The sequence below is a fragment of the Podarcis bocagei genome, assembly GCF_964188305.1.
Source record: "Podarcis bocagei genome assembly, chromosome: 17".
Classification (NCBI taxonomy): domain Eukaryota; kingdom Metazoa; phylum Chordata; class Lepidosauria; order Squamata; family Lacertidae; genus Podarcis; species Podarcis bocagei.
In genome coordinates, this window is record NC_138143.1 from 6,969,818 (window position 1) to 6,995,372 (window position 25,555).

The following is a 25,555-nucleotide window of genomic DNA, read 5'->3' on the forward strand; positions in this document are numbered from 1 at the left end:
TCCTGCCAGACTTAAAACTTTATTATGAGTCAGCAGCTTTTTGCTGGCTGAAGGAATGGCTGCTTCTTGAGAACACAGATGTTTTGGATCTTGAAGGGTATGACAATGTATTTGGGTGGCATGCATATCTATGGTACGGCAAGATAAAAGCACATAAGGCATTTAAAAACCATATTGTCAGAAAAGCATTGTTTAATGTCTGGATAAGGTATAAAGACTTTTTGGAGAGTAAAACTCCAAGGTGACTATCACCTATGGAGGCGAAAGCCTTGAAAAAACTCAACATGGAAGCTAAATGGCCAAAATACTGGGAAATTTTAGAACAGGAAGGTGACAAATTGAAACTGCACAGTTATGACAAACTTAAAGAGAAGGTGCGAGACTGGTTACACTATTTTCAAATAAGAGAGGTCTACAATTTGGATAAAAAAAATTGGTTTCCAAGTGGAAAAATCAAAGTTAGAAACAGAACTGTTAGAACCCAATGTAAAGACACTTTCGAGAATGTATAATCTGCTGTTGAAATGGAACACTGAGGAAGAAACAGTAAAATCGGCAATGATAAAATGGGCACAAGACATAGGCCATAACATTATGTTTGCTGACTGGGAGAAGTTGTGGACCACCAGGATTAAATTTATGGCATGTAATGCCTTAAGAGAAAATATTATGAAAATGATGTATAGGTGGTACATGACCCCAGTCAAGCTTGCAAAAATATATCATTTGCCCGATAACAAATGTTGGAAATGCAAAGAGATTGAAGGTACATTCTTTCACCTTTGGTGGACGTGCCCAAGGATCAAGGCTTTCTGGGAAATGATATATAATGAACTGAAAAAGGTATTTAAATATACTTTCCCGAAGAAACCAGAGGCCTTCCTCCTGGGCATAGTGGACCAATCGGTGTTAAAGAAGGATAGAACTTTTTTTATGTATGCTACAGCAGCAGCAAGAATTCTCATCGCAAAGCACTGGAAGACACAAGATCTACCCACCTTGGAAGACTGGCAGATGCAACTAATGGATTATATGGAGATGGCGGAAATGACTGGCAGAATCCGAGACCAGGGAGAGGAGACGGTGGAGGAAGATTGGAAGAAATTTAAAACGTATTTGCAGAAATATTGTAAAATTTATGAATGTTAAGGACATTGAAATGAATTGCAGGGGCTTTAGCAACAAAGTAAAATGTAAGATTGGATTAACAACAGATAAATTAATAGGATATGAATTTGCTGAATTAATTTTTAAAAAGGGATACAAGAATGGGAGACGTGAGGAGGTCGGGAAAATAAGTTAATTGAAGATGAGAAATTAAGAAAGAGGGAAATTTTTGTTACTATATATGTTTTTATCTTTTTTTCTTTCTCTTTTGATGTGTTTAATGTTAACATTTTTGTATTGTATTGTTTTTTGTGATTTTGTATTTTCTTTGTCTTTGTACGCTTTTTTATTGTGAAAACTTAATAAAATATTTATAAAAAGAAAAAGAAAAACTTTTCTAACACTGTATATATAGCTAGACGTTTTGGGGAAAGTTTCATTCATCGCTACTATGAGTTGAATAAAGCGCAGGAAATTCACACTCAACTCTGAGTATATTTCATACTTGTTCCCAATTGTGGAGCAAACCAGAATCCTCCAACATCCACACTCAAGGGGAAAAACTTTTCTAACACTTATTAATGAGGACGAGCTAATTTGTTAAGCTGAATGATGGGTTGGGTCTCTGAATAATGATTCTCCAGAGTTTATGCTATTGCATTCTATTAATTCTGGAGGGGGAACCTGGTTGAGTCTTCCTTGGACCCTGGAGATCACCACCCTTAAGCAGAGATGAACAAAAGCTTCCCTTGCATCAGAAAACACAGAGCTAATCTCCTCAGCAGATGAAGGAGGCCAGTTTCGTCCTATGCAGAACAAGTCCACTTCCTTTGTTCTTCACATTGACAGGAGCAAGAGAGCAAACAGGAAGTGCCTTTACTTAAGTAAGTGTGAATATTCTTATGTTTTTGGGGTGGGAGCAAGACTCCTCTAAAATGTCTGGATTCAGTGAAGGGGTAGAATGTAAGGAAGCTCCTAAATTCCCGGGCCTAATGGGGGCTTGAGTTTAAAGTGGTTTTTCCATGTCCAGGAAACACCCATTAAAAAGGCCATTTTCTTTCTGGGCTGGACAGAAAATGGGGAAAGCCCTCGCTGAGGTAAGAGATGATTAGCAGAGACAAAAGGACAGAGTTTCAGGAGGGTGGAGCAGAACTGCAGTGGGCAATTAGGAAGCAAACAGGAAAGAATTGTCCCTTTTTGAAGCTGGGGCGTGGGGGGCAAAGCATGAAGCAGGCAGTCTGTTTCAAGCTGCAGCAGAGGTCAGACATGATATTTGGAGTCTCTTGGAATCTGAGGCTGCAGCAATGGAAGAAACAGGACCCTCTTGGGATGTGAATGCTCTGATCTCTCTCCATCTAGACACAGGTTGCATAGATATGTAAATAAACCCTGTATCTTAAAGAGATCACGGACTCCACTTGGCCTCATTGTTCCAAAAGTAAACACAGACCCTGTTAAACATGCCTGGTGTCCTTACGTAGGTTCCCTATTGGTAGGAGAAAATAACAGAGGCCAACCAGAGAATATTGAGAAGCAAAGCAGCTAGTAAGCCTGATCTTTATTGATCTGTTGCAACAGGGTCCTTACTCACCACACAAAGGAGGGAGGAGGAACCCAGAACAATGGCACGCAAGGCCTTATATGGACTTTTGAAATTGCCACCCTGTAGATCAAGACCACCCCCAGAAACATCATACATACATCACAGAAGGGGTGTAACCTAAGACCACCCCTCAGATACATCATACCTACATCACAGAAAAGGCGGTCTAAAACAGAAATGTGAATGTTGTTTTTCTCCTGTCTGGCAGATTACTTGATTGGATACCTGCTTACTAGATTGGATTGCCTGGGGAGCCTGGCCAGTCTTTTGTAATGATAAATACTTAGTTCCTGGGCCATGTCACAGGCTCACATCCTATTCAAACACAGACATACCCTTAAGACAGGATTTGTGAAGGAAAAGACAATGGGGAGGCTTTTCCATTTTCCTTTGACCTTGCAGAGAAAACATTTGGTCAGTTTGGGAATCAAAATGGTTTCAGGTTGGTCTTCCTGTGCTGATCTATGTACATGCTTGGTTGGTACACTTATAAACATTACCATATATCTAAGACCTCAAAATTCCTATCACACTGGTACCTCTGGAATCTCTCACTGCTCATAGATTGGTGAAACAATGCGTTACCCACTTAAAAGCTTCTAACATCCAAGAAACCTATTGAGGATTTTTTTAATGGTTACTAATCAGTATCTGCTGAATTCACTCAGTACAATTAAAGCACATGCCTATCCCCAAAGACTTCTGGGAACTGTATTTTACCACTCACAGAGAAGCAATTCGCAACACCCTTAACAAAGTATGGTTCACAGAATTCTTGGGGGGGGGGGAGAGACTTACTATGTTTTCAGGTGTGCTTTAAATGCTTGGTGTGGATGTGACCTTTAGCCCACAGTGATGAAAAAACCACCTGTACCCTAAGGCACTTCAGCTTCTAATCCAGAGTCTTAAAGTCCCTTGCTATGTCAATGTCTGGCAGTATCTCAAAAACAGACATGGAGAATATGATATGAGGAGAGGAAAGAGGGATTTCCGCATAGTTCAGTTTGGGCAGCTAGCAAGCAGAGGGTGGAGAATTTGCTAGCCTAAACATTTCTTCTTCTTGCCCCTACGGCAGATTTAGCCTAATGAGTCCTGGGAATGCAACAGACTTCTCTGAGTTATTCCTCCATGGCTTCCCAATCCAGCCAGAGTTCCAAGGGCTCCTCTTCCTGCTATTCCTCTCCATGTACCTGCTGGCCTTTCTGGGGAATGCAACAATCATCTTCTTGATCCATTCTGATTTACGGCTCCTCCAGGCTCCTATGTATTTCTTCCTCAGCCACCTTGCCTTAGCTGACTTGGGCTTCACCTCCACCACCATCCCCAAAGTGCTAGAAAACTTGTTGTCTCAGAAAAAGACCATCTCCTATCATGGCTGCCTGGTCCAGATGTACTTTTATGTGTGTTTTGGCAACTCAGACAGCTTCCTGTTGGCTTCCATGGCCTACGACCGTTATGTGGCCATCTGCTTCCCTCTGCGTTATTCTGCCCTGATGAGCCGTAAGCGTTGCCTTCTCCTTGCAACAGTGTCCTGGGTTATCCCTATTGCCCACTCTCTGCTTTATACCATTTTGATGTCCCACATGTCTTTCTGTAACTCTAGAGAGATCCCACATTTCTTCTGCGATCTTTACCCTGTGTTGGAGATCTCTTGCTCAGACCGCAGTGTCATAGAAATGCTGATTCTGACTGAAGGGTCGGTGGAGGTTCTGGGGCCGTTTTTGCTGATCGTCATCTCCTATATGGGCATTTTCTACACCATCCTCAAGATTCCATCCAACTCTGGAAAGAAAAAGGCTTTCTCCACGTGTGGGTCCCACATTGCTGTGGTTGTCTTGTTTTATGGCACTGTGAGCTGGATTTATTTCAAGCCACGTTCCAACAACTCGGATCGCAAGGACACTGTAGCCGCTGTCATGTATACCATGGTGACCCCTATGCTGAATCCCTTCATCTACAGTCTCAGGAACAGTGAAATGAAAGCAGCCTTGAAGAGGATCATTAGGCGCCATTTTCATTAGTGGCTTTTGCTGTCACACCTTATAGTAGCAGGAGTGGGAGCCAACATCACTTGGATAGCAGAACAAATATATTCACCCTAATACTAATTCAGGAATTATTTTCTTCCTTTTGAAATCTCCAGTTCAGCAAAAAAAAACACCTTCAAATAAGTATAATTGGTTTGATAAAGAATGTATCAACCATAATAAAGAACTCAGAGCTTGTCTAAAAGAAGCCTTTATCACTAACTCCCAAGGTCTCTGGAAGACCTATTTTGAAATGAAAAACGCTTTTAAGAACATGCTCCTGGGAAAAAAATCTGTGTTTTCACAAGCCAAATGGTCTAAAATTGTCACTGCATTAGAAATTAAAGATACCAAAACCTTTTGGTCACTCCTTTCAATAAAAGCTACCACTGACTTTCCTAATATAAGTGATGAAGCTTGGATTACGCATTTTACCGCTGTTTTTTATTATTCCCAAGTTTTTAAGATGGAAAATTTTAAATCTTCTTCAGCAATAACCACACAATTTCAAATTAATGTTGAGGAGATGAAAGAGATATTTCTTTCGTTGAAGCAAGGAAAATCCCCTGGTATGGACGGCATCTCAATAGATCTGCTGAGATTAAATGTGGAATAGTGGGCCACTAATCTTGTCCGGCTCTTTAACTCTATTAATCATTTAGGCCTTGTACCTAAATCGTGGAATAACTCAATAGTGGTGCCGATTTTTAAAAAGGTGATAGGAATTGCCAAGAGAATTACAGGCCTATTAGTTTGTTACCATGCATAAGTAAAATCTATGCCAAATTCCTGCTTATTAAACTGGAAGAATCGATGCTTACAAAAGGTAAGGAACAAGCTGGTTTCAAGACAGGTTCTTCAACTCTTGACCAGTGTCTAGTGTTAAGTCATCTTGTAGACAAATATGTCTTGAGAAACAAACGAAGACTTTTTGTGGCATTTGTAGATTTAAAAAGTGCCTTTGATTCGGTCGATCGTAATAAACTGTGTACCAAATTAGAACACCTTGGTATTGTCCCATACCTGCTTACATTGATTCAAAGTTTACACTCCAATAACCAAATATATGTTAAAGTTTCAAAAGTTGGTAGATTTGTAGGACCAATTCTGAATAACCGAGGAGTTAGGCAAGGCTGTATCCTGGCCCCTACCCTATTTAATCTCTATTTATCTGACCTTTCATTATTTCTTCAAAATGTAACCACTCATATTCCTTATTTAAATAATATCCCAGTTTTTTAATTACTTTATGCAGATGATGCGGTAATTATCTCACTTTCCTCTTTAGGCTTAAAAAAAAATATTTAAGAGCTTTTCAAACTTTTGCTCTCTTAATAACCTCAAAATTAACTATGATAAGACAAAAATTATGCAATTTACAAAGAGAGGGAACCCAAAAAATTGGATAATCAATGGACATCTAATACAAGAAATTAAGCATTTCAATTATCTGGGAATTGTATTTAAAAACAACATGAATTGGAACACACATATCTGTGCTGCAATGGCTAAGGCTAAAGTGACAGCTCACCATATTAAATCCTATTTTTTTTCTCCACACATATCTGTGCTGCAATAGCTAAGGCTAAAGTGACAGCTCACCATATCCATATTAAATCCTTTCCCCCCCCCTCCTATAGGAAATAGATATATTCCAGCTGTATTGCAAGTGACTGATATGAAACTTTGTGCCCAACTTTTATATGGCACCCCAGTGTGGATTTCAGGTGACCTTAAGAGGTTGGATAAATTTCATGCATTCCTTCTGAGGTCATTATTAGGACTTGCAAATTCTATTAGATATGAATCAATATGTTGTGAGTTGGGATAAACTCCTGACCCAGTTTTTTGTTGATCAATACTTTTCTATGTAGCCTTATCACATGTGTTTCCTGTAGACAAATCAAGTCCAATTGTTCCTTTTTTAATAAATGAAAAACTCTTTTCCTTTTCTGGGGGGAGTTGAGACCATTGGTATTCCAGCTTAATAGTTGCAGAGCCATGATGTCGTTACTTTACTTTTCCTCCAACTGCGCCAAGTGCCTGTTCCTGCTCTGTCGGTGGTATCACCTTCTCTGGGCAGTCCAGTCCAAAACTTTGTGCCCAACTTTTATATGGCACCCCAGTGTGGATTTCAGGTGACCTTAAGAGGTTGGATAAATTTCATGCATTCCTTCTGAGGTCATTATTAGGACTTGCAAATTCTATTAAATATGAATCAATATGTTGTGAGTTGGGAATACTTCCTTTATCAGTAAGAGTATGGCTGAGAACCTTGGAATATTGGCTCTTCCTGCATTATAGAGCCCTATCTCCTAACTCTCTCCTTTACGACCTCTTAAGCGATAATGTAATTTACAATTTATCATTGATTTGTAGGAGAAAATTGAACTCAATAGGGCTTCATCTAATTGACTTTGAAAATTCTGACGCCAAAGATACCTGGGAAATTATCAGGAAGAATTTTACAGGAAAAAGTGTTCTCTCCACTCTTGAGGTTGCAAAGCACAGCACTTGCTCTCCTCTCTATTTAAATCTCCCTTTGTGTAGAGATTTTCAAAAGGGTTACATGACAAATCTGAAGAATCGTGAACTGTGCAGGCTGTTTATGCTAGCCAGATTTAATATGTTTCCTTTGATGATAGTAAGAGGAAGACATTTAGCTCTCCCAGAAGCAGAGCATCTCTGCAAATGTGGTAGGCAGGAACCTGATACATTGGAGCATATTTTCTTTTCTTGTGATTTTGGCATTTATGCCAGAAGACAATTATTAGAGGCCTTACAACTTAACAGGCTCGGTTCTATGCCACCAACGGTTCAGGACCTGCTCTCGGACAGGAATGATCAAATTACTTTAATAGTGGCTAAATTTGTGTGTGCTGTCCATGTGGAAAGACTGGGCCATTATAGAGAGATTTAGTAGTTCTTGATTGGTCAGTGATGTGGTAGTGTTATACTGTATTATTTATGCAAATTGTTATGCTGAATTCGTATTTTCCACAATCTGTATACGATGTTTGTTTTATAATGTGGGGTTTGATATGCCTAATAAAGGATTGATTGACAAAAAAAGTAAAGATCAGCATCATAATCTTACATTTGCCTTATATTAAAAATCACTCCCCTGTAAGTAGTAACCAGACTTCAAATAGATAATTAAATCTTCCAAGAGTAGATTTATGATTCAGGAATAGTAAAGGCAACCAAATGGTCTTTGCATTATTCACTCACACAGTGTGTTTCTCAAATTTGGGTTTCCAGCTATTGTTGAACTACAACTCCCACAATCCTTAGCTTGCAGGACCAGTGGTCAGTGGTGATGGGAATTCTAGTTCAACAACAGCTGGGGACCTAAGTTTGAGAAACACTGACTTAATGATTGCATTGCTGCCCATATATGTGTAATCTTGCTGCTCAAGACAGCACCCATTTAGAATCATAGAATCATACAATTGCTGAAATGTAGAGTTGGAAGGGACCCTGAGGGTCATCTAGTTCAACCCCTTGCAATGCAGGAATCTCAACTAAAGCATTCATGGCAGATGGCTATCTAAAAAATGCTTAAGAACCTCCAAAGAAGGAGAGGCCACCCACGTCCAAGGAAGTTTGTCCCACTGTCTTCAGAAAGTTTTTCCAGATGTTTAGCTGGAATCTCTTGTAACTTGAAGCCATTGGTTCAGATGGTACGCCCTGGAGTAGGATAAAACAAGCTTGATCCATCTTCCATGTGATAGCCCTTTAGGTATTTGAAGATGACTGTCATGTCTCCTCTAAAGGGGGACTTTGTCAAAAGCCTTACTGAAATCAAGACTCTCTGCATCCACAGCATTCCCCTAATCCACTTGTAACGCTATAAAATAAAATAAAATAAAAAATGAGATTTGTCTGGCATGACTTGTTTTTGAGAAAGCCATGCTGGGTCTTAGTAATCACAGTATCGTTTTCTAATTGCTCACAGACTGATCAAGTACGATAATTCTTTGTTCTAGGACCTTTTCTGGTATCAGTGTCAACCTGACTGGTCTTGCTCCCATCCCACTTTGAAGATGGGGGCAAAAATTGCTCGCCTCCACACAGCAGGGACCTCACTTGTTCTCCAAGAATTCTCAAAGATTATAGACAGAGGTTCTGAGATTACATCCTCAAGCTCCTTCTAGGACCCTTGGTGCAGCTCATCATTCCCTGGAGATTTGAATTCATTTCAAGTAGCTGGGTGTTCCCTTACCATATTCCTATTTTGTTCTTCAACTCCCTCCTTGCACTGATGGGCACTGCTTTCATTTCTCTGTAATAAACCAATCTTCTTCTATTTCCTTGTGTGCAAATTCTTTGTTGGGCATAAGGGTAAAAGTACACACCCATTTTAAATGGATGCATGCAGTGACTTCACAGGAAAGTTTCCAATCCTCTCAGAGTTGTACAATTAAAATATTTGTAATGCGTGAGCCAGGGCCAGTGCAAGACCTTTGGGCTTGTGACGTGAACCACAAAATGGTGTCCCCCTTGGGGAAGAAGGAATGAGTGAAGATCTAGATCAGGAAGGAGCAGCAGTGGTCAATTCATTCATTGGAGGCCAGATCTGCCTCCCCTTGGATCCTGCTGCCTGAGGCAATTGCCTCACCTTGCTTCATGGGTGGGCCAGCCCTAGTGTGAACGTCTTGCCACCTGGAGTGTGTGTAGCAAGTTTTGAATATCAGAACATCACACATTAAATGCTTCCCGATACAAGGCTGCCTTCTGTTGTAGAATTATTTATCTTTTTGACATCTGACAGGAGTTCCACAAGGTCGGCACCACTACTCAGAAGGCCCTCTGCTAGGTTCCCTGTAACTTCACTTCTCACAATGAGGGAACCGCCAGAAGGCCCTCGGAGCTGGACCTCAGTGTCTGGCAGGGCTGTCTTAAGCATACCTGGCACCGTGGTTCAAAGATCCCTCTGGTGCCTCTCCCCCCCCCCCCCGTTTTCCAGAGTTGCTCTCCTCCTGCGGAGGCTTGGGAAGGAAGCTGCATGCCCGCCAGCCATATGGTTGACGGGGCACAGCTGGTAGGTATGCAGGGAAAGGGGAGGCCGTTGGCAAAGCCACACAGCTCCCCCACTCGCTGGGGCACCCCTGAGAGGCCAGCGCCCTGGCACAACACGCCAGTAAGCCCAATAGGAAAGACGGCTCTGGTGTCCAGGCTGATCAGATGTGATTCTGGATAGCTCTTGTGTCTGTACCGGGGGTGGGGTGGAGCTTATTCAATTTGCACATGAGCAAATACGTAAAAGGAATGTTGGCACATTAGCCAGAGTTAGACACATGCCAGGTGTCCTTATATGTCCAAATTTTATAATTGTGCAGCTGGTTATTCCCACCTAAGTGTAGAATCTCACATTTTCCAAAACTGTTAAGGCCATCTTGAATCCTGATTCTGTCTTCTGCAACATTAGCTACCCTTCCCAGTTTGTATCATCTGCGAATGTGATGAGCATCCCCTCAATTCCTTCATCCAAGTCATTGATAAAGATGTTGAACAACAGCAGGACCAGGACAGAATCCTGGAGCATCCCACTTGCCACTTTTTCCCCAGGAAAACAAGAAACCATTAATGAGTATCCTTTGGGTTGGGTCAGTCAATCAGCTACAAAATCCACAAGCATATCATTTTTTTTAATGCTTTATTGAAACTGATTAATAACAAAAACAATCTTGTGTATTGAATATACAAATAAAAACTAATTTAATCCTATACAATCCCTTTCACCATACATTCTTATGGTACAAAAGACTTCCCGTCAGGACTTCCGGAGGCGGCGCCAACGGCAATGGCGGTCTCCTTCTGAGTAGGAGGAGAAGCTCCGAGGAATTAAAGGGGTCTCGCCGCTACGGCGCAGCGGAGACCCGAAAAAACTGCAGGCGGGAGAAGCCTGCAGCCGTGGGACCCAGCGGGCACCAGAAGCGCTCCCCCTTTTAGCGAGGGAACCCCGCGAGGGGCTCCGGAGCCGAGCGGGGGTAGCGCGGCGCTGAGGGACGATCGCTACTTCCTTGGAGTGAGCCGCGCAGCTGTTGCCGGAGAGCGCTGTACTCTTTCCTTTGAAATTTGGATTACAAACTTCAACCCGTGAGTAAGACTTTTAAATCAAGAGATCAAAGGATTGGATTACCTTTGATCGGAAAAAAAGATTTTGAACTTGGCACTGAAGCGGGAAAGACGTAAAAAGGAAGTCCGTCTTCCGCTCATGTAGATAGAAACAAAGCAAAGACCTTTTAAAGCTAGAGCCATAGAAATCAAATTGAAAAGGCTCGGATTTCAACGTCTGAAGTAAGAACCCCCCCCCCTCGGAGTGAGGGGAAAGGGGATCTTGGTGGACTTGAGCTTGAGATTGATAAAAAGGGGGGAAAAGAAACCACTGCCTAACCCCTGATTTTGGACTGCCAGAGACATTAAGAAAGTGTTGCACCGTTTATAAACATTTGTAACTGTCTGAAGTAACTGCTATTGAACTGGAGGGGACTCTTTGTAACAGTGGGAGTTGGAATTGGAAAAACTCTCTGTAATTGTTGCCTTTATTTGGAAAGTGAATGTAGGACAGGACTGCCTTTGGAAAACTGTTTTTGAAAGTAACATTGTTGCAAAAGTACTCCCCTAGAGGAGGTTTGGAATATAGCTGGGGACTTTCCACTCCAAGGTCTGAAATTCTTCCCATCGGAAAGGAATTTCAACTGCGCAAGTGACCTTGATGTCGAACAACAAAGCAATGGATCAGGATAAGCCCCAGCTGCAGTCAACAAGAAGTAAAACTAAATTACAACAACAAAGAAGACAATCAGTAGCAGCACCGCCTGCTGTGGAAAAGGAGGATACTGGACAAACTTCTGCAAAAAGTTTAGGTGCTGAAGAAAATCTAAGTGCATCATTGGATAGAATATTTGGAGCTTTAGAAAAACTGTCAACTAAAATCGACTTAAACACTACAACTATTAACTCCAATACGCAAGCTATCGACAGATTGGTACAGGAATCTAAATTAACAAAGAAAATCGCTGAAGAAGCTAGAGAGAAGGTGCTCGTGGTTGAAGGAAAATTGCAACCAATCAACAAGCAAATACAAGAGAACAAGGCACAACTGTCCCTACTGGAACTGAGAGATAAACAGGCTAACCTGCGGATCAGGGCGGTACCGGAATCAGAAGAAGGTAATCTTTCTGAATTTCTTACACAGGAATTTGGAAATTTCTGGGACCTTGATCCAGATAAAGACTTTAAGATAGTGACAGCCTTCAGACTTGGCAGAGGGAACAAAGAGGGAAGAAAGAACAAGGTAAGAGACTGTTTAATAACACTTGGATCCAAAGAAGAGAGAGATAAAATACTAGGCCTACACTATCAGAAACCACTTGAAATAGAGGGTTCAAGGACTGAGATTTACAAAGATATCCCAAAACACCTGCTGGATCTTAGAGCGAAATATAGCGACTTGGTGACCCTACTAAGAAGAAACAGCATTGTCTTACGGTGGGAGTTTCACACAGGGACTGTCCTTCACCTACAAAGGGAAAAAAGTGAAAATAAAATCGGAAGAGGATAAAGAGAAGTTCTTGAAGGTGCATGAGGAAGATTTGTATAAGGAAGTGGACAGTAGAGAACAAAGGCCAAGACCAGGAATTCTAGACCTAACAAAGTCAATACTGGAGGACAAACCAAAAGCGACGCCGCCCACAGACCAAGAACAAACATTGGGAGCAACTGGAGGAGAAGCAGAATAACTTCACAATGTCTCTGCAAGTATTAAGTTGGAATATTCGAGGTTTGAATTCCCCGAACAAGAGGAAACAAATTTTTCATTTGCTGAAAAAGGAAAAACTGGGCTTGATATGTTTGCAAGAAACCCACGTAACTAGAACACACAGGAAAGTTTTAATTAACAAAAGATTAGGACAAGAATTTATCTCATCAGATAAAGTTAAAAAGAGAGGAGTTGTGATCTATGCAAAAGAAAGCCTACTACCTAAATTTATCTTCAAGGATGAACAAGGAAGATTTGTGGCTATTGAAATACAATATCAAGGTGAGAAATTTTTGATAGTAGGGATATATGCACCAAACGAGGGGAAATCAGAATTTTACAAGAAATTGCATGAGACATTGTTGGACTTTATGGACTTAAACATTATTATGCTTGGAGACATGAATGGTGTGGTGTCGACAAATATGGACAAGTCAGAAAGACAAGTGGTGACAAAAGATGGAACACTACCGAAAACTTTTTTTGAACTGACGGACAATATGGACCTAATTGACATTTGGAGAACAAAGAACCCCCTAGATAAAGAAGGGACATTCTTCTCTGAAGCCCAAAAGACATGGACAAGGATTGACCAAATCTGGATAACTAGAGGAATGGCTCCCAAAATTCAAAAAGTAGAAATCTGCCCAAAAACCTGCTCCGACCACAACCCTGTGAAGATGGAAATGAAACAAATATCGACTGGATCCTTCAGATGGAGGATGAATGACGCCTTGTTTAGAGATTCAGAAATTATTAAGAAGGCCAAAAAAACAATAAAGGACTACTTCGAGATAAATTTGCAGACTACAGTGGAAAAAAGAACAATCTGGGACGCAAGTAAAGCTGTAATGAGAGGGTTTTTGATACAACAAAATTCAATAAAAAGGAAAATTCAAAATGAGAAAAAAGAGAAGATTTTGGAGAAAATAAAAGAAGGAGAGAAAAAACTTAGGACTAAACCAAAATCCCAAGAGATCTTGAGAGAAATTAAGCTACATCAAGTACAATATATGAAATTGATAAACCAGGACATTGAATGGAAAGTTAAGCAGATGAGACAAAAAACCTTCGAATCAGCTAACAAATGTGGAAAATTGTTAGCTTGGCAATTGAAGAAGAGACAAAAATTAAATACTGTAACTAACCTTGAAGTAGATGGAAAAAACATTCAGAAGCCACAGGAGATTAGAAGCTGCTTTCAGAGATATTTTAAAGAGCTCTACACACAAGGGCCACAGATGGAATCGAAAATTGACCAATTTTTGAACACCAATGGATTACAAAAAATTTCTCAAGAAAATAAAGACTTTCTGAATCATAAAATATCTGAACAAGAGGTGGAAGGCGCAATCCAAAATATGCAACTGGGTAAATCTCCAGGACCTGATGGACTTACCTCCAAATACTATAGAACTCTGAAAGACTGGTTAATTCAACCTTTGAAGGAGGTTTGTAACGAAATTATGGAAGGGAAAAAGGCACCTGAGACGTGGAAAGAAGCTTATATCACACTTATACCGAAAATTGAGTCTGAGAAGACACAACTTAAGAACTACCGCCCCATATCCCTGCTTAATGTGGATTATAAAATTTTTGCTGATATTTTGGCCAGAAGATTGAAAAAAGTTTTGGCAGAGATAATACATAAAGACCAGGCTGGCTTTCTCTCTGGAAGGCACTTATCGGGCAACACGAGGAATATTATTAATATTCTAGAAAAGTTACAGCTGAACATCAATACTAAAGCAGTTTTGATCTTTGTAGATGCGGAGAAAGCCTTTGACAACATTTCTTGGAGTTTTATGAAGAAAAATCTTCAGGGGATGGGGGTTGGACAGAAATTTGGAAATGGTATAGGTGCAATATATTCTGAACAAAAAGCTAAATTGATAGTTAACAACATGGTTACTGAAGAGTTTAAAATAGAGAAAGGGACACGACAAGGTTGCCCAATTTCCCCATTGCTCTTTATTTCAGTCCTGGAGGTTCTCTTAAATATGATCAGAAGGGACCAGCTGATCAAGGGTATTCAGGTCGGAGTTAAACAATACAAACTTAAAGCCTTTGCAGATGACCTTGTTATGACACTACAGGAGCCGATACCTAGTACTAAGAGGGCCCTAGAAGTAATCCAGGAATTTGGTCAAGTGGCAGGTTTTAAATTGAACAAATTGAAAACCAAGGTTTTGGAGAAAAACTTAACACAGAAAGAGAAGGGTTTCAGAATGAGACAGATCTAACAATAGTAAAGAAGGTAAAATACTTGGGGGTGAACATGACATCTAAGAATGTAAATCTTTTTAAAGATAATTATGAAAAATGTTGGTCAGAGGTGAAAAAAGATTTGGAAATGTGGACGAACTTAAAGCTTTCCTTGCTGGGTCGAATTGCTGTTATTAAGACGAATGTATTGCCTAGAATGTTATTTTTATTCCAATCATTGCAAATTATTGATAAGATGGACTGTTTCAAGAAGTGGCAAAGAGATATATCTAGATTTGTCTGGGAGGGCAAAAAGCCCAGAATAAAATTTAAAATACTTACTGATGCTAAAGACAGAGGGGGGTTTGCCCTGCCAGACTTAAAACTCTATTATGAGGCCGCAGCTTTCTGCTGGCTGAAAGAATGGCTACTTCTGGAAAATACAGATGTTTTGGATCTTGAAGGAAGTGATAATGTATTTGGGTGGCATGCATATCTTTGGTATGGCAAGGTTAAAGCTCATAAGGCATTTAGAAACCATATTGTCAGGAAATCACTGTTTAATGTCTGGATAAGGTACAAAGACTTTTTGGAGACCAAAACTCCAAGGTGGCTATCACCTATGGAGGCGAAAGCTTTGAAAAAACTCAACATGGAAGACAAATGGCCAAAATATTGGGAAATTTTAGAACAGGAGGGTGACAAATTGAAATTGCAGAGTTATGACAAGCTTAAGGAGAAGGTGCGGGACTGGCTACATTATTTTCAGATAAGAGAGGTTTATAACTTGGATAAAAAAAATGGTTTCCAGGTGGAAAAATCAAAGTTGGAAACAGAACTGTTAGAACCCAATGTAAAGATACTTTCGAGAATGTATAACCTGCTGTTGAAATGGAATACTGAGGAAGAAACAGTAAAATCGGCAATGATAAAATGGGCACAAGACATAGGTCATAATATCATGTTTGCTGACTGGGAGAAGTTGTGGACCACCGGGATTAAGTTTACGGCATGTAATGCCTTAAGAGAAAATATAATGAAAATGATGTATAGGTGGTACATGACCCCAGTCAAGCTTGCAAAGATATATCATTTGCCCGATAACAAATGTTGGAAATGCAAAGAGATTGAAGGTACATTCTTTCACCTTTGATGGACGTGCCCAAGGATCAAGGCCTTCTGGGAAATGATATATAATGAACTGAAAAAGGTATTTAAATATACTTTCCCGAAGAAACCAGAGGCCTTCCTCCTGGGCATAGTAGACCAATCGGTGTTAAAGAAGGATAGAACTTTTTTTATGTATGCTACAGCAGCAGCAAGAATTCTCATCGCAAAGCATTGGAAGACACAAGATCTACCCACCTTGGAAGATTGGCAGATGCAACTAATGGACTACATGGAGATGGCGGAAATGACTGGCAGAATCCAAGACCAGGGAGAGGAGACGGTGGAGGAAGATTGGAAGAAATTTAAAATTTATTTGCAAAAATACTGTAAAATTTATGAATGTTAAGGACATTGAAATGAATCGCAGGGGCTTTAGCAACAAAGTAAAATGTAAGATTGGACCAACAACAGATAAATTAATAGGATATGAATTTGCTGAATTAATTTTTTAAAAAGGGATACAAGAACGGGAGACGTGAGGAAGTCGGGAAAATAAGCTAATTGAAAATGAGAAATTAAGAAAGAGGGAATTTTTGTTTTTTGTTACTATATGTGTTTTTATCTTTTTTCTTTTTTCTTGATGTGTTTAATGTTTGTATTTTTTTCTTCTTCTTTGTATTGTATTGTTTTTTGTGATTTTGTATTTTCTTTGTTTATGTATGCTTGTCTATTGTGAAAAACTAATAAAATGTTCATTTTTTAAAAAAAAAGACTTCCCGTCAGCTCCCAATGTATTTACCATTTCTGTTATCGAATGTACTTATAATTATTACTTTATTCTTTTTATATTATCTTTTTTTTACAGCTTTTCCTTATTTTTTATTGCTATTTTACACAGAAATTTCAGCCTTACTGAAATCAAGGTACACTGTGTCAACAGCATTCCATCAACCCTGCAGCACTATCAAAAAGAAGAAGAAATGAGATTCATGTAGCATGATTTGTTTTTGAGAAACCCATGTTAGATCTTAGTAATCACTGCCTCTTTTTCTAAGTGCTCACAGACCGACTGTTTAATTATTTGTTCTGGGACCTTTCCAGGCATCAACAGCAAGCTGACTTCCTCCCGAGGTTCCCAGTACTTCCACCTTGTCAATCAGTTCTACCCTGTCAAGCCTTACAGATTAAGCAGAGGTTTCTTTTTTTTTTAATAAAATTTTTATTGGTTTTACAAAATTTTATAGAACAAACAAACACTTAAAAAGACAAACATACACGTATAATTTCATATCATATTTTCATAAACCTCTTTTCTGGGACTTCCCCATACCCCCCCTTTCTGCATCCCAATGTCCATAATTTTATAGCAACTCCCATTGATTAAGCAGAGGTTTCACACAGCTCACCACCCTATATCCTCCATGTTGGTAAAACACACCAACCCCAAACTGAAGAAAACATTGCACAAACAAATCTACCTGACAGGCAAAGATTGGAATGTGCATGACTGGCCTTTGTCTCAGTCCCTGATCTGCAAACAGGGGAGTAATAATAAAACTGACCTACTTATAGGTTTGTTGTAAAGATGACTTTGAAGATCATGCATTGTATTATTTTCTGACATTTCCTCCGAAAGCTCATCCTTAGATATGGCGTATGTCTGGGGTCCCCAATGTGGCTGTGGGCATCATAGTACCCTCACAAACAAGGCCCCATGCCCCTCCCATGTTTTTTAAAAATAAATTGAGGAGGGTTTTTTGGATGGGAGTTAGTTGATACGGAGAAGTTTGGATTTGGATTTGATATCCCGCTTTATCACTACCCGAAGGAGTCTCAAAGCGGCTAACATTCTCCTTTCCCTTCCTCCCCCACAACAAACACTCTGTGAGGTGAGTGGGGCTGAGAGACTTCAAAGAAGTGTGACTGGCCCAAGGTCACCCAGCAACTACATGTGGAGGAGCAGAGACGCGAACCCGGTTCCCCAGATTACGAGTCTGGTTTTTTTCGTGGGAGGATGTTTTCTACTTTTTGTTTGTTTGGGGGGTTGTTTTGCCTATTTGGAGGGGGCTGTTCTGAGACTTGCCAGTTTCTCTTCTGTGAAAAGGGTATTTTCTGGTGCCCATAACAGTTTCTTAGATTTCCAGCTATGCTCTCAGGTTGAGGACCTGTGTCATAAGTTATCTTTCACTAAAGTGCAAAAGTGAGTAAACGTTTGGTTGGAAAATCCCGTTGGCTGTATGGAGGGACTTGGAAATTTCATACCACAGAACCTGCAGTGCGGTGCTCTAATTTTGATTAACAACTTCCCTGTGGAGTTATGCTCTCCTGCTGCTTTTGTCCTTGGCAACCAAAGCCCACGCCACTGAAATGCTCTCCAGTTTGATACAACGTTTATATGCTCTTCTTTGCTGCTGCTTCAGTTTATTTACTTCAGTGAAACCAATGTCCAGGTATGCAGGCCGTTCTTGCCCTTTCAACTTTGCAACCATAGCTGGGATTTTCATTACCATTTAGCATGATCGACAGTTGATTACATTTATCCTCTGCTCTCTGACTTATTTTCTCACCGGAATTCCTGCTTCCCATCGGTTCATTAATTTCACATTGAAATCTAAAGGTCCTGTTTTATGCTGATTGCCGCCTTAAGCTAGTTGCACAATCTCCAATTGCTTTCCTTCCATATAGGAAAGCAGAAAACATTTTATCGTCGTCGTCATTACTATCCCTTTGTCAAACTACCAAGATTCAACAAGGTGAGTCTGAACCTTGTAGGTAATATTCTGCTATGTTTCCAGGGTGGTGATTGATGCTGCACAGGTGACACGATACAGCAGAGATGGTGACACTGTGGTCCTCCAGGTGTTTCTGGACTGCCATCATCTCTCATGCTTGGGCATACTGTCTGGGGCTAACGGGAGATGACGTCCAACAGCGTCTGGAGAGTCACAGGCCCCTCATCCCTGCTATACAGCTCCAAAAGGAACAGGATAGATGCAGGAAACTGCATCTTATTTTAGAAACTGCTGAGCATTTTCATAAATGCCTTTTTCAAGATGCCCAGGTATCCCTCTGAATGTCATTTTGCCGTTGTCTCTGGAGAAAATTAGATATTGTGTATTCTTTTAAATATGTGTTCATAATCTGGCCATTTTCATTTTGGGAAAAAGTGGCCGGGGGCGGGGAGAGAACAGCTGCGGGATAGCGCGAACGGGTAATGGCGGATTTCCTCCGAGCTCCGGAGGGAATCGGCTCCGTCGAGGACGGGTCTTGCCGTGCCGGCGACACGGGGACCCTTAAAAACCGCAGGCGCGGAAGCCTGCGGACTTCGTGACTCGGTGGGCACCTTAAGCGCCCTCCCCGACCCGCGAAGAGCCTTTTTAAAGGCTGCGGAGTGGACTGGGGGGTGGCGTGGTGCTGAGAGTCCATCGCTACCTCGGCGGAGCGAAGCCGCGAGCCAGGACCGAAGAGCGCTATCTTTCTTCCTGAAATTGGACTGGAAAATGAAACCCGTGAGTAGAAGGAAATTTCGGCACTAAAAGACTTTATTTTTGAATTTAAGTACGATCGGGGGGACGTGTTAAAAAGGAAGTCCACACTCCCCCCCCCCACTAAAAGATCTAAAGCAAAGAGAGATCACTAGGTCGGAAAAGACGCTGGTGTTTAAATAGATAACTTTCATAAATTGGACTAAGAAGTATTTGCGCTGGAGAGGAAGAGAGAGGAATTTCAGAGGTCTTCTTTTTGGGTCGACCCCCCCCCCTAGACCCGGGAAGTGCCCTGTGTGTGAGCCCGAGAAAAAGAACAAGGAGTTTGATAGCTGTCAAAAGAGCTATCAAACGGGAGACTAAAGATTGGAACTGTGTTAACAATATCTTTTTGGATTAAAAGTGCTACATTAAAAGTGAACTGATTGGAAACAAGGTGACTGTGAACAACAAAGTAACGGACTGTTGGAAAGGAATTGATGGAAATCCCCCTGGAGGGAACTAAAGACATTGCAATGGCTGCAGAAGGAAAAGTATGGGCGGAGATAGAAAGAATGCTTTACCTTGTGGGAATTCTACAAGAGCACAGTACTCTTATGAGTGAACAATTGATGACCTTCAATCTTGAACTAAACAACTCTGTCGATGACACAAAGGGGATGGGAAAAAACCCAGCAGCTGCAGAAGAAAAGATAACCTTGGAGCTGGGGGAAAAAGAAGAAGAGAGAGGAGAGGAAAAGCAAGTGGAAAAAACCAACCAAGAGCCTGCAACCTTTGGAAACAAGGGAAGTAAAGAAGATGACCAGTGGATTACAAATCTGCAGAAGGAGAGAAAGATAAAGGAAGAAGCCCCTGGAATAATTCGAATATTGGATTATAAAAAAACAGACATTTATGATCGGGACTTCTTCTTTAGGTTGGAGTTTGGGAGATTGATTGATCCTGGCCAGAAATTGCTCTTGGTTGACCTGGAAAGAGGGAAATATGAGGGGTGGATGGTAGAAGAAGAGAAGGTCAACAAAATGGACTGCCAACAAAACTGGTGGAGAGAGACCAACTGGGGCTTAAGGGCCTCGGACGTGAGAAATCCGGGCTAAAATGGTTTCTTTTCTTTAAGGACATTGGTTTGGGAAGGGACGGAAACCGGGGAAGGGGGGAGGGGAGAGTAGAGTAGTGAAAATCTGAGATTTAGAATGGGAATATATGACTTTTGGTTTAACATTTTAAGGAGGGAATTTGTGGGAGAGAATTTAGGCCGACTCTAGAGAAAGTACTTAATGTATAAAGCTGGATAAGCAAAATTGGGCCAAGAAAAAGTAATAAACTTTAAGAAAAGATAAGAATAACATTTAAGAGACGGGAGAAAATAATTTGCTGAGACAATTAAGGAAATTGGAAGGTGGAAAGGGGGGTGTGGGGAAGTCAAGGAAAGAAGGGAATGAAACTAAATTTATGAAATTATACGTGTTTTATTGTGTCTTTCTATGTTTGTATGTCTATTAAAATGTGAAAACCCAATAAAAATTTTATAAAAAAAAAAAAAAGAGAGAACAGCTGCACAGAGCCTAATCCAGAAAGTTTTTCTGATCTGGACACTATTTCCCCAACATTAATCTCCCTGGTACTGTATTTGACCCCAGCAGCACTGTTTGCAGGAAACAACCATTATTTTGGGTGAGTGCAGAGGTAAATAATGAATTCCATTTTCAAACTCAGGGAGGCTGACTGGCAGATGAGCAACAAAGTGGCAAATGCAGTTCAACGTAAGTAAATGTAAAGTAAAAGTAAATGTACCCCTTCATGGATCACTGCCTTGCCATGGCGAAGGGGCTTGAATAACTCAGAGAAGCTATGAGCTATGCGGTGCAGGGCCACCCAAGATGGACAGGTCATAGTGGAGAGTTTTGACCAAACGTGATCCACCTGGAGCAGGAACCGGCAAGCCACTCCAGTATCCCTGCCAAGAAAACTCCATGGACAAAGGCAACAGCCATATAAATGTAAAGGGATGCATATAAAAAGCGGGGGAAGAGGCCAACTTTCAGAATTTTTTAGCCGTGAGTGAAATCAGAACTGTGATTGATGATTCAGTTATTTGGACACCAGGCTAGAGAAATCTCTGGTATCCTAAAGAGCTGCTGTTTCCCCCTCCCCTTTAGTGAACTTTTCTTTCTTTCTTTCTTTCTTTCTTTCTTTCTTTCTTTCTTTCTTTCTTTCTTTCTTTCTTTCTTGTACTTGGAGTCTCTGTAATTCTGAAAACCTACTAACTTCCCCACTTCCCCCCTCCCTTTCATCCTAACAACAAGACTTATCTTTCCTCTGGTAGTTTAATCTGAGAGAAGGTACTCCCTACATACTGTTTTCTTCAAATGCTACCACACAGTAAGAAGCTGAAATCCAAGCAGTCATTAAGAATTCAGTCTATAGTTAACCTAGGTGGAATCTAGACAAATATAAAAACTGGTTTGGAAATGTTTCTTTAAGCATTTTTTTAAAATACATTGAATTTCCCATAAGGCTCACCATCGGCATCTAGTGTCACATTGTATGTTGCACTTAAAACACACTTAAAATGTTTATTTGCAGCTGTACAGCTGAGTCCCTACATTACAATGGTCTGCATGCCTATTCAGAAGTAAGGCTCTTTGTATTTAATGGAGTTTACTCCCAGGTAAGTAGGTACAGGATTGCAGCATTGGAATTCTTGTGAGGAAGGAGCAGAATGTTCGTAGTTAGGGAGTCAGTGCAAAACCAGCAGATCTTGAATAAAGCCAGCCTATTCTTTTATTCATTTATTAAATTTCTGTGCCTCCCTTCAGCCAAGGATCACAGGGCAGTTTACAGTATAGAAACACAAAAACGCACAACACAGTAATAAACAAAAGCAATACCCTCCCTGTTTAAAAGGCCATAATTATCCAAAGGGCACCAAGGTAGAGAGGAAGCCCAATTTGTCTGCTTGATTATAATAAGATGGTCACTGTTTCCCCTTCCCTGCATCTATCATCTTTGAAACTAGATGTATTTATTTTATTATTGCATAGGATGAAGTATAGAACCTGGGTGTAAATAAGAACATGATTCCATTTCTTTTATTTCCATTCTCAGCAGAGCCATGGAAAAGGGACAAGACAACCAAACCAGCTTTGCTGGATTCATCCTCCTGGGCCTCTCCTCTGCGCCAGAGTTTGGGGGGCTCCTCTTTCCCATCTTCCTCTTTATGTACCTAATTAGCCTTCTGGGGAACCTCTTGATCATCATCCTGATCTTCTCCAACAGCTCTCTCTTCTATGCCCCCATGTACTTCTTCCTCAGCCACCTGTCCTTGGCTGACCTAGGATTCAGCTCCAACACTGTGCCCAAGATGTTGCACATCTTGGTTTCTCAATCAAACACCATCTCCTACAACGGCTGCCTGGCCCAACTGTATTTCTTTGTGGTCTTCTGCACCACAGATAACTTCCTCTTGGCCTCCATGGCATATGACCGCTACGTGGCCATCTGCCACCCGCTACATTACACGACCATCATGAGCTACAAGCGCTGCCTGCTGTTGGCTTCTGGGTCTTGGCTCCTGTCTTTTTCCCAGGGAATACTGTATATATCTACGATCTCTAAACTTTCCTTCTGTGGCTCCCGAGAAATCCCCCATTTCTTCTGCGACATGCACCCTTTGCTCAAGCTCTCCTGCTCAGACACCTCATCAGCTGAAACACTGCTCATGATTGAAGGCACAGCAACAATGCTTGGACCTCTCATACTCATTCTCCTCTCCTACCTCTTCATTTTATCGATGGTTTTGAAGGTTCCATCAGCTTCTGGGAAGTATAAGGCCTTCTCCACTTGCGGCGCCCACCTCACCACTGTGGCCATATTCTATGGCAGCCTGATGGGCACCTACATCCGCCCCTCGTCCACCTACTCTGGCTCCAGATTGAAAGTGGCATCTATATTCTATACGGTGGTGACGCCGATGCTCAATCCTTTCATATATAGCCTGAGGAACACTGAGATGCACGAGGCAATGAGAAGGCTACTAAGGCTTTGGTTTCAGAGGACAAGAGGCATAGAGGATATGAGATGATTAAAGACTCAGCCATGCACCAGTTTGGAAAACCAACAAAGAGGGCAATCAGTGGGAAGATGCCAACTTTTATCTAGCTTTTCAACCATTTGCTACATATATAAAACCACAATATTTGCTCCAGCTAAATTTTTGCTGTAGTTGCTGAACTGCTTCTGAGTACAATTCAAAGTGTAACCTTCAAAGCCCTATTTAGAGGTGTCTAAAAGAAAGGCTGCTTGCTCCATGGGAACTTTCCTGAATACTGAGGTCATTTTCTGTGCCCTCACTTTCAGACGTTAGACATGTAACAACTCAGGAATGAGCCTTTTCTGTGGTGGCCACACACTTCTCTTCAAAGAGAGACTTGCCTGTTGACAAATATTCAGGGGAGGCGCCTTAGCTTGGAGGTAGAGCAACTGCTTTGCTTGCAAACAGTCCCAAATTCAATCCCAGGCACCTCCAGGTAGGGCTGCTGTCAGTCCATGTCAGCAGGACTGAGTTCTCTGGACGATTGAGCCGAGATGGTATCAGGCAGCTTTCAGTGTGCCTCTGTTCTTCACTGCCAGATGAAGAACTTTTAAAATTCCCCCAGGTCTTTTAATATACCTTTAAAATCTTCTTAAAGATACAGGCATTCCAGTGCTGTGTGCTGATTATTTTTAATTATTTAATTAATAATATAATATTTAACTATTTTTAATAGTTAGGTTGCAAGATTCCTTTCAACAGAAGGCTGGCATATCAGATGTTTAAAGTAAAGAAATGTATTTCTTCTTATCCACCCCCAAATGGATCTATGCATCTAGATGAAATGCAGGACTGAGATATGAATAAGAATGCATTCACATTCTCATTAGAGCCATGGAACAAACTGACCTTACTCGATTCATCCTGCTGGGTCTCTCATCTGCACCGGACTTCCAGGGACTCCTCTTCCCCATTTTCCTCTCCTTGGGCTTCCGGGGAACCTCTTATTTTGTTGTGAATTGTATTAAAGGCTGATATATAAAAACTGTTATAATAAATGAATTCATAATATAATTAGTTCTTTATTTACATTCACAGGGTGACTTACAGTAATATTAAAACACATGGCAGAGCAATCCTAACCCTCAGGTCTACTGGCAGTGGGGAGAGGCCTAGACTAGAGAGAAGTGGAGGTGCTTCTCCACTGAGAAAGGACATCCACCACAGAGGAACTCAATGTGTTTGCGGATAGCTCAGTGAGTGTAGCCTCTAGCAAGCAGAAGGCCCTGATATGGGAACAGAATCCACATTTTCCTCTTCACTCTGAACTACACAGATACAGGCCAGAAAGAAAATGAACTCACAACTGAACTTCCACAGTCTCTCAAAGGGACCTAATCCATGATGCACATCCTCCTAGCCCCAGGTATAGGATACTCCCAACTCTATAGCCTGGTACCAAGAAGCTTTAGGTGGGGAGGGAGGCTGCATATGCATTCTGCAAAATATCCCTGAGGCAGGAATAGTGCATAAGTAGTGGATAGATACTGAACCCTCCACACAACACGCTCCCCCAGTGTTACTGCATTATTGCCATCCAGAGGGTCACTCTTGCAATACAGCAATACAAAAGCAGAACAAAAATATTCCTGGAAAATTTGTGGCATGGAAATGGAAATGAAGCAGTATGCCTGCCCCAAAACTTTTGCAGAAACTAACAGTATTGAAAGGGGGACAATGTATAACCCCAATACCATATGATATGTTAAATTTGCTATTACTATATAGTCCCATAGGATGCGGGTGGTGCTGTGATCTAAACCACTGAGCCTAGGGCTTGCCGATCGGAAGGTCAGCGGTTTGAATCCCCGCAACGGGGTGAGCTCCCATTGTTCGGTCCCAGCTCCTGCCCACCTAGCAGTTCAAAAGCACGTCAAAGTGCAAGTAGATAAATAGGTACCACTCCAGCGGGAAGGTAAATGTCATTTCTGTGCGCTGCTCTGGTTTCGCCAGAAGCGGCTTAGTCATGCTGGCCACATGACCCGGAAAAACTGTTTGCAGACAAATGTTGGCTCCTTTGACCAGTAAAGCGAGATGAGCGCCACAACCCCAGAGTCGTTTGCGATTGGACCTAACGTTCAGGGGTACCTTTACCTTTTATATAGTCCCATAAACTTTATATAATGTTTAAAAAATATTATATAAGCCAGATGGCTG

At 41.2% G+C, this 25,555-nt stretch overlaps 2 protein-coding genes across 2 annotated transcripts; both read left to right on the forward strand.

The window, feature by feature from the left end:
* Nucleotides 1-3,795: 3,795 nt before the first annotated feature.
* LOC308576507 (olfactory receptor 1468-like) lies at nt 3,796-4,731 on the forward strand (the record flags this gene model as incomplete). Its single annotated transcript, XM_081175890.1, has 1 exon — nt 3,796-4,731. The coding sequence occupies one exon, from the start codon at nt 3,796-3,798 to the stop codon at nt 4,729-4,731; it is 936 nt and encodes a 311-aa protein (XP_081032016.1).
* A 17,689-nt stretch (nt 4,732-22,420) lies between these two features.
* LOC308576427 (olfactory receptor 1f45-like) lies at nt 22,421-23,389 on the forward strand (the record flags this gene model as incomplete). Its single annotated transcript, XM_081175811.1, has 1 exon — nt 22,421-23,389. The coding sequence occupies one exon, from the start codon at nt 22,421-22,423 to the stop codon at nt 23,387-23,389; it is 969 nt and encodes a 322-aa protein (XP_081031937.1).
* Between the last annotated feature and the right edge of the window lie 2,166 nt (nt 23,390-25,555).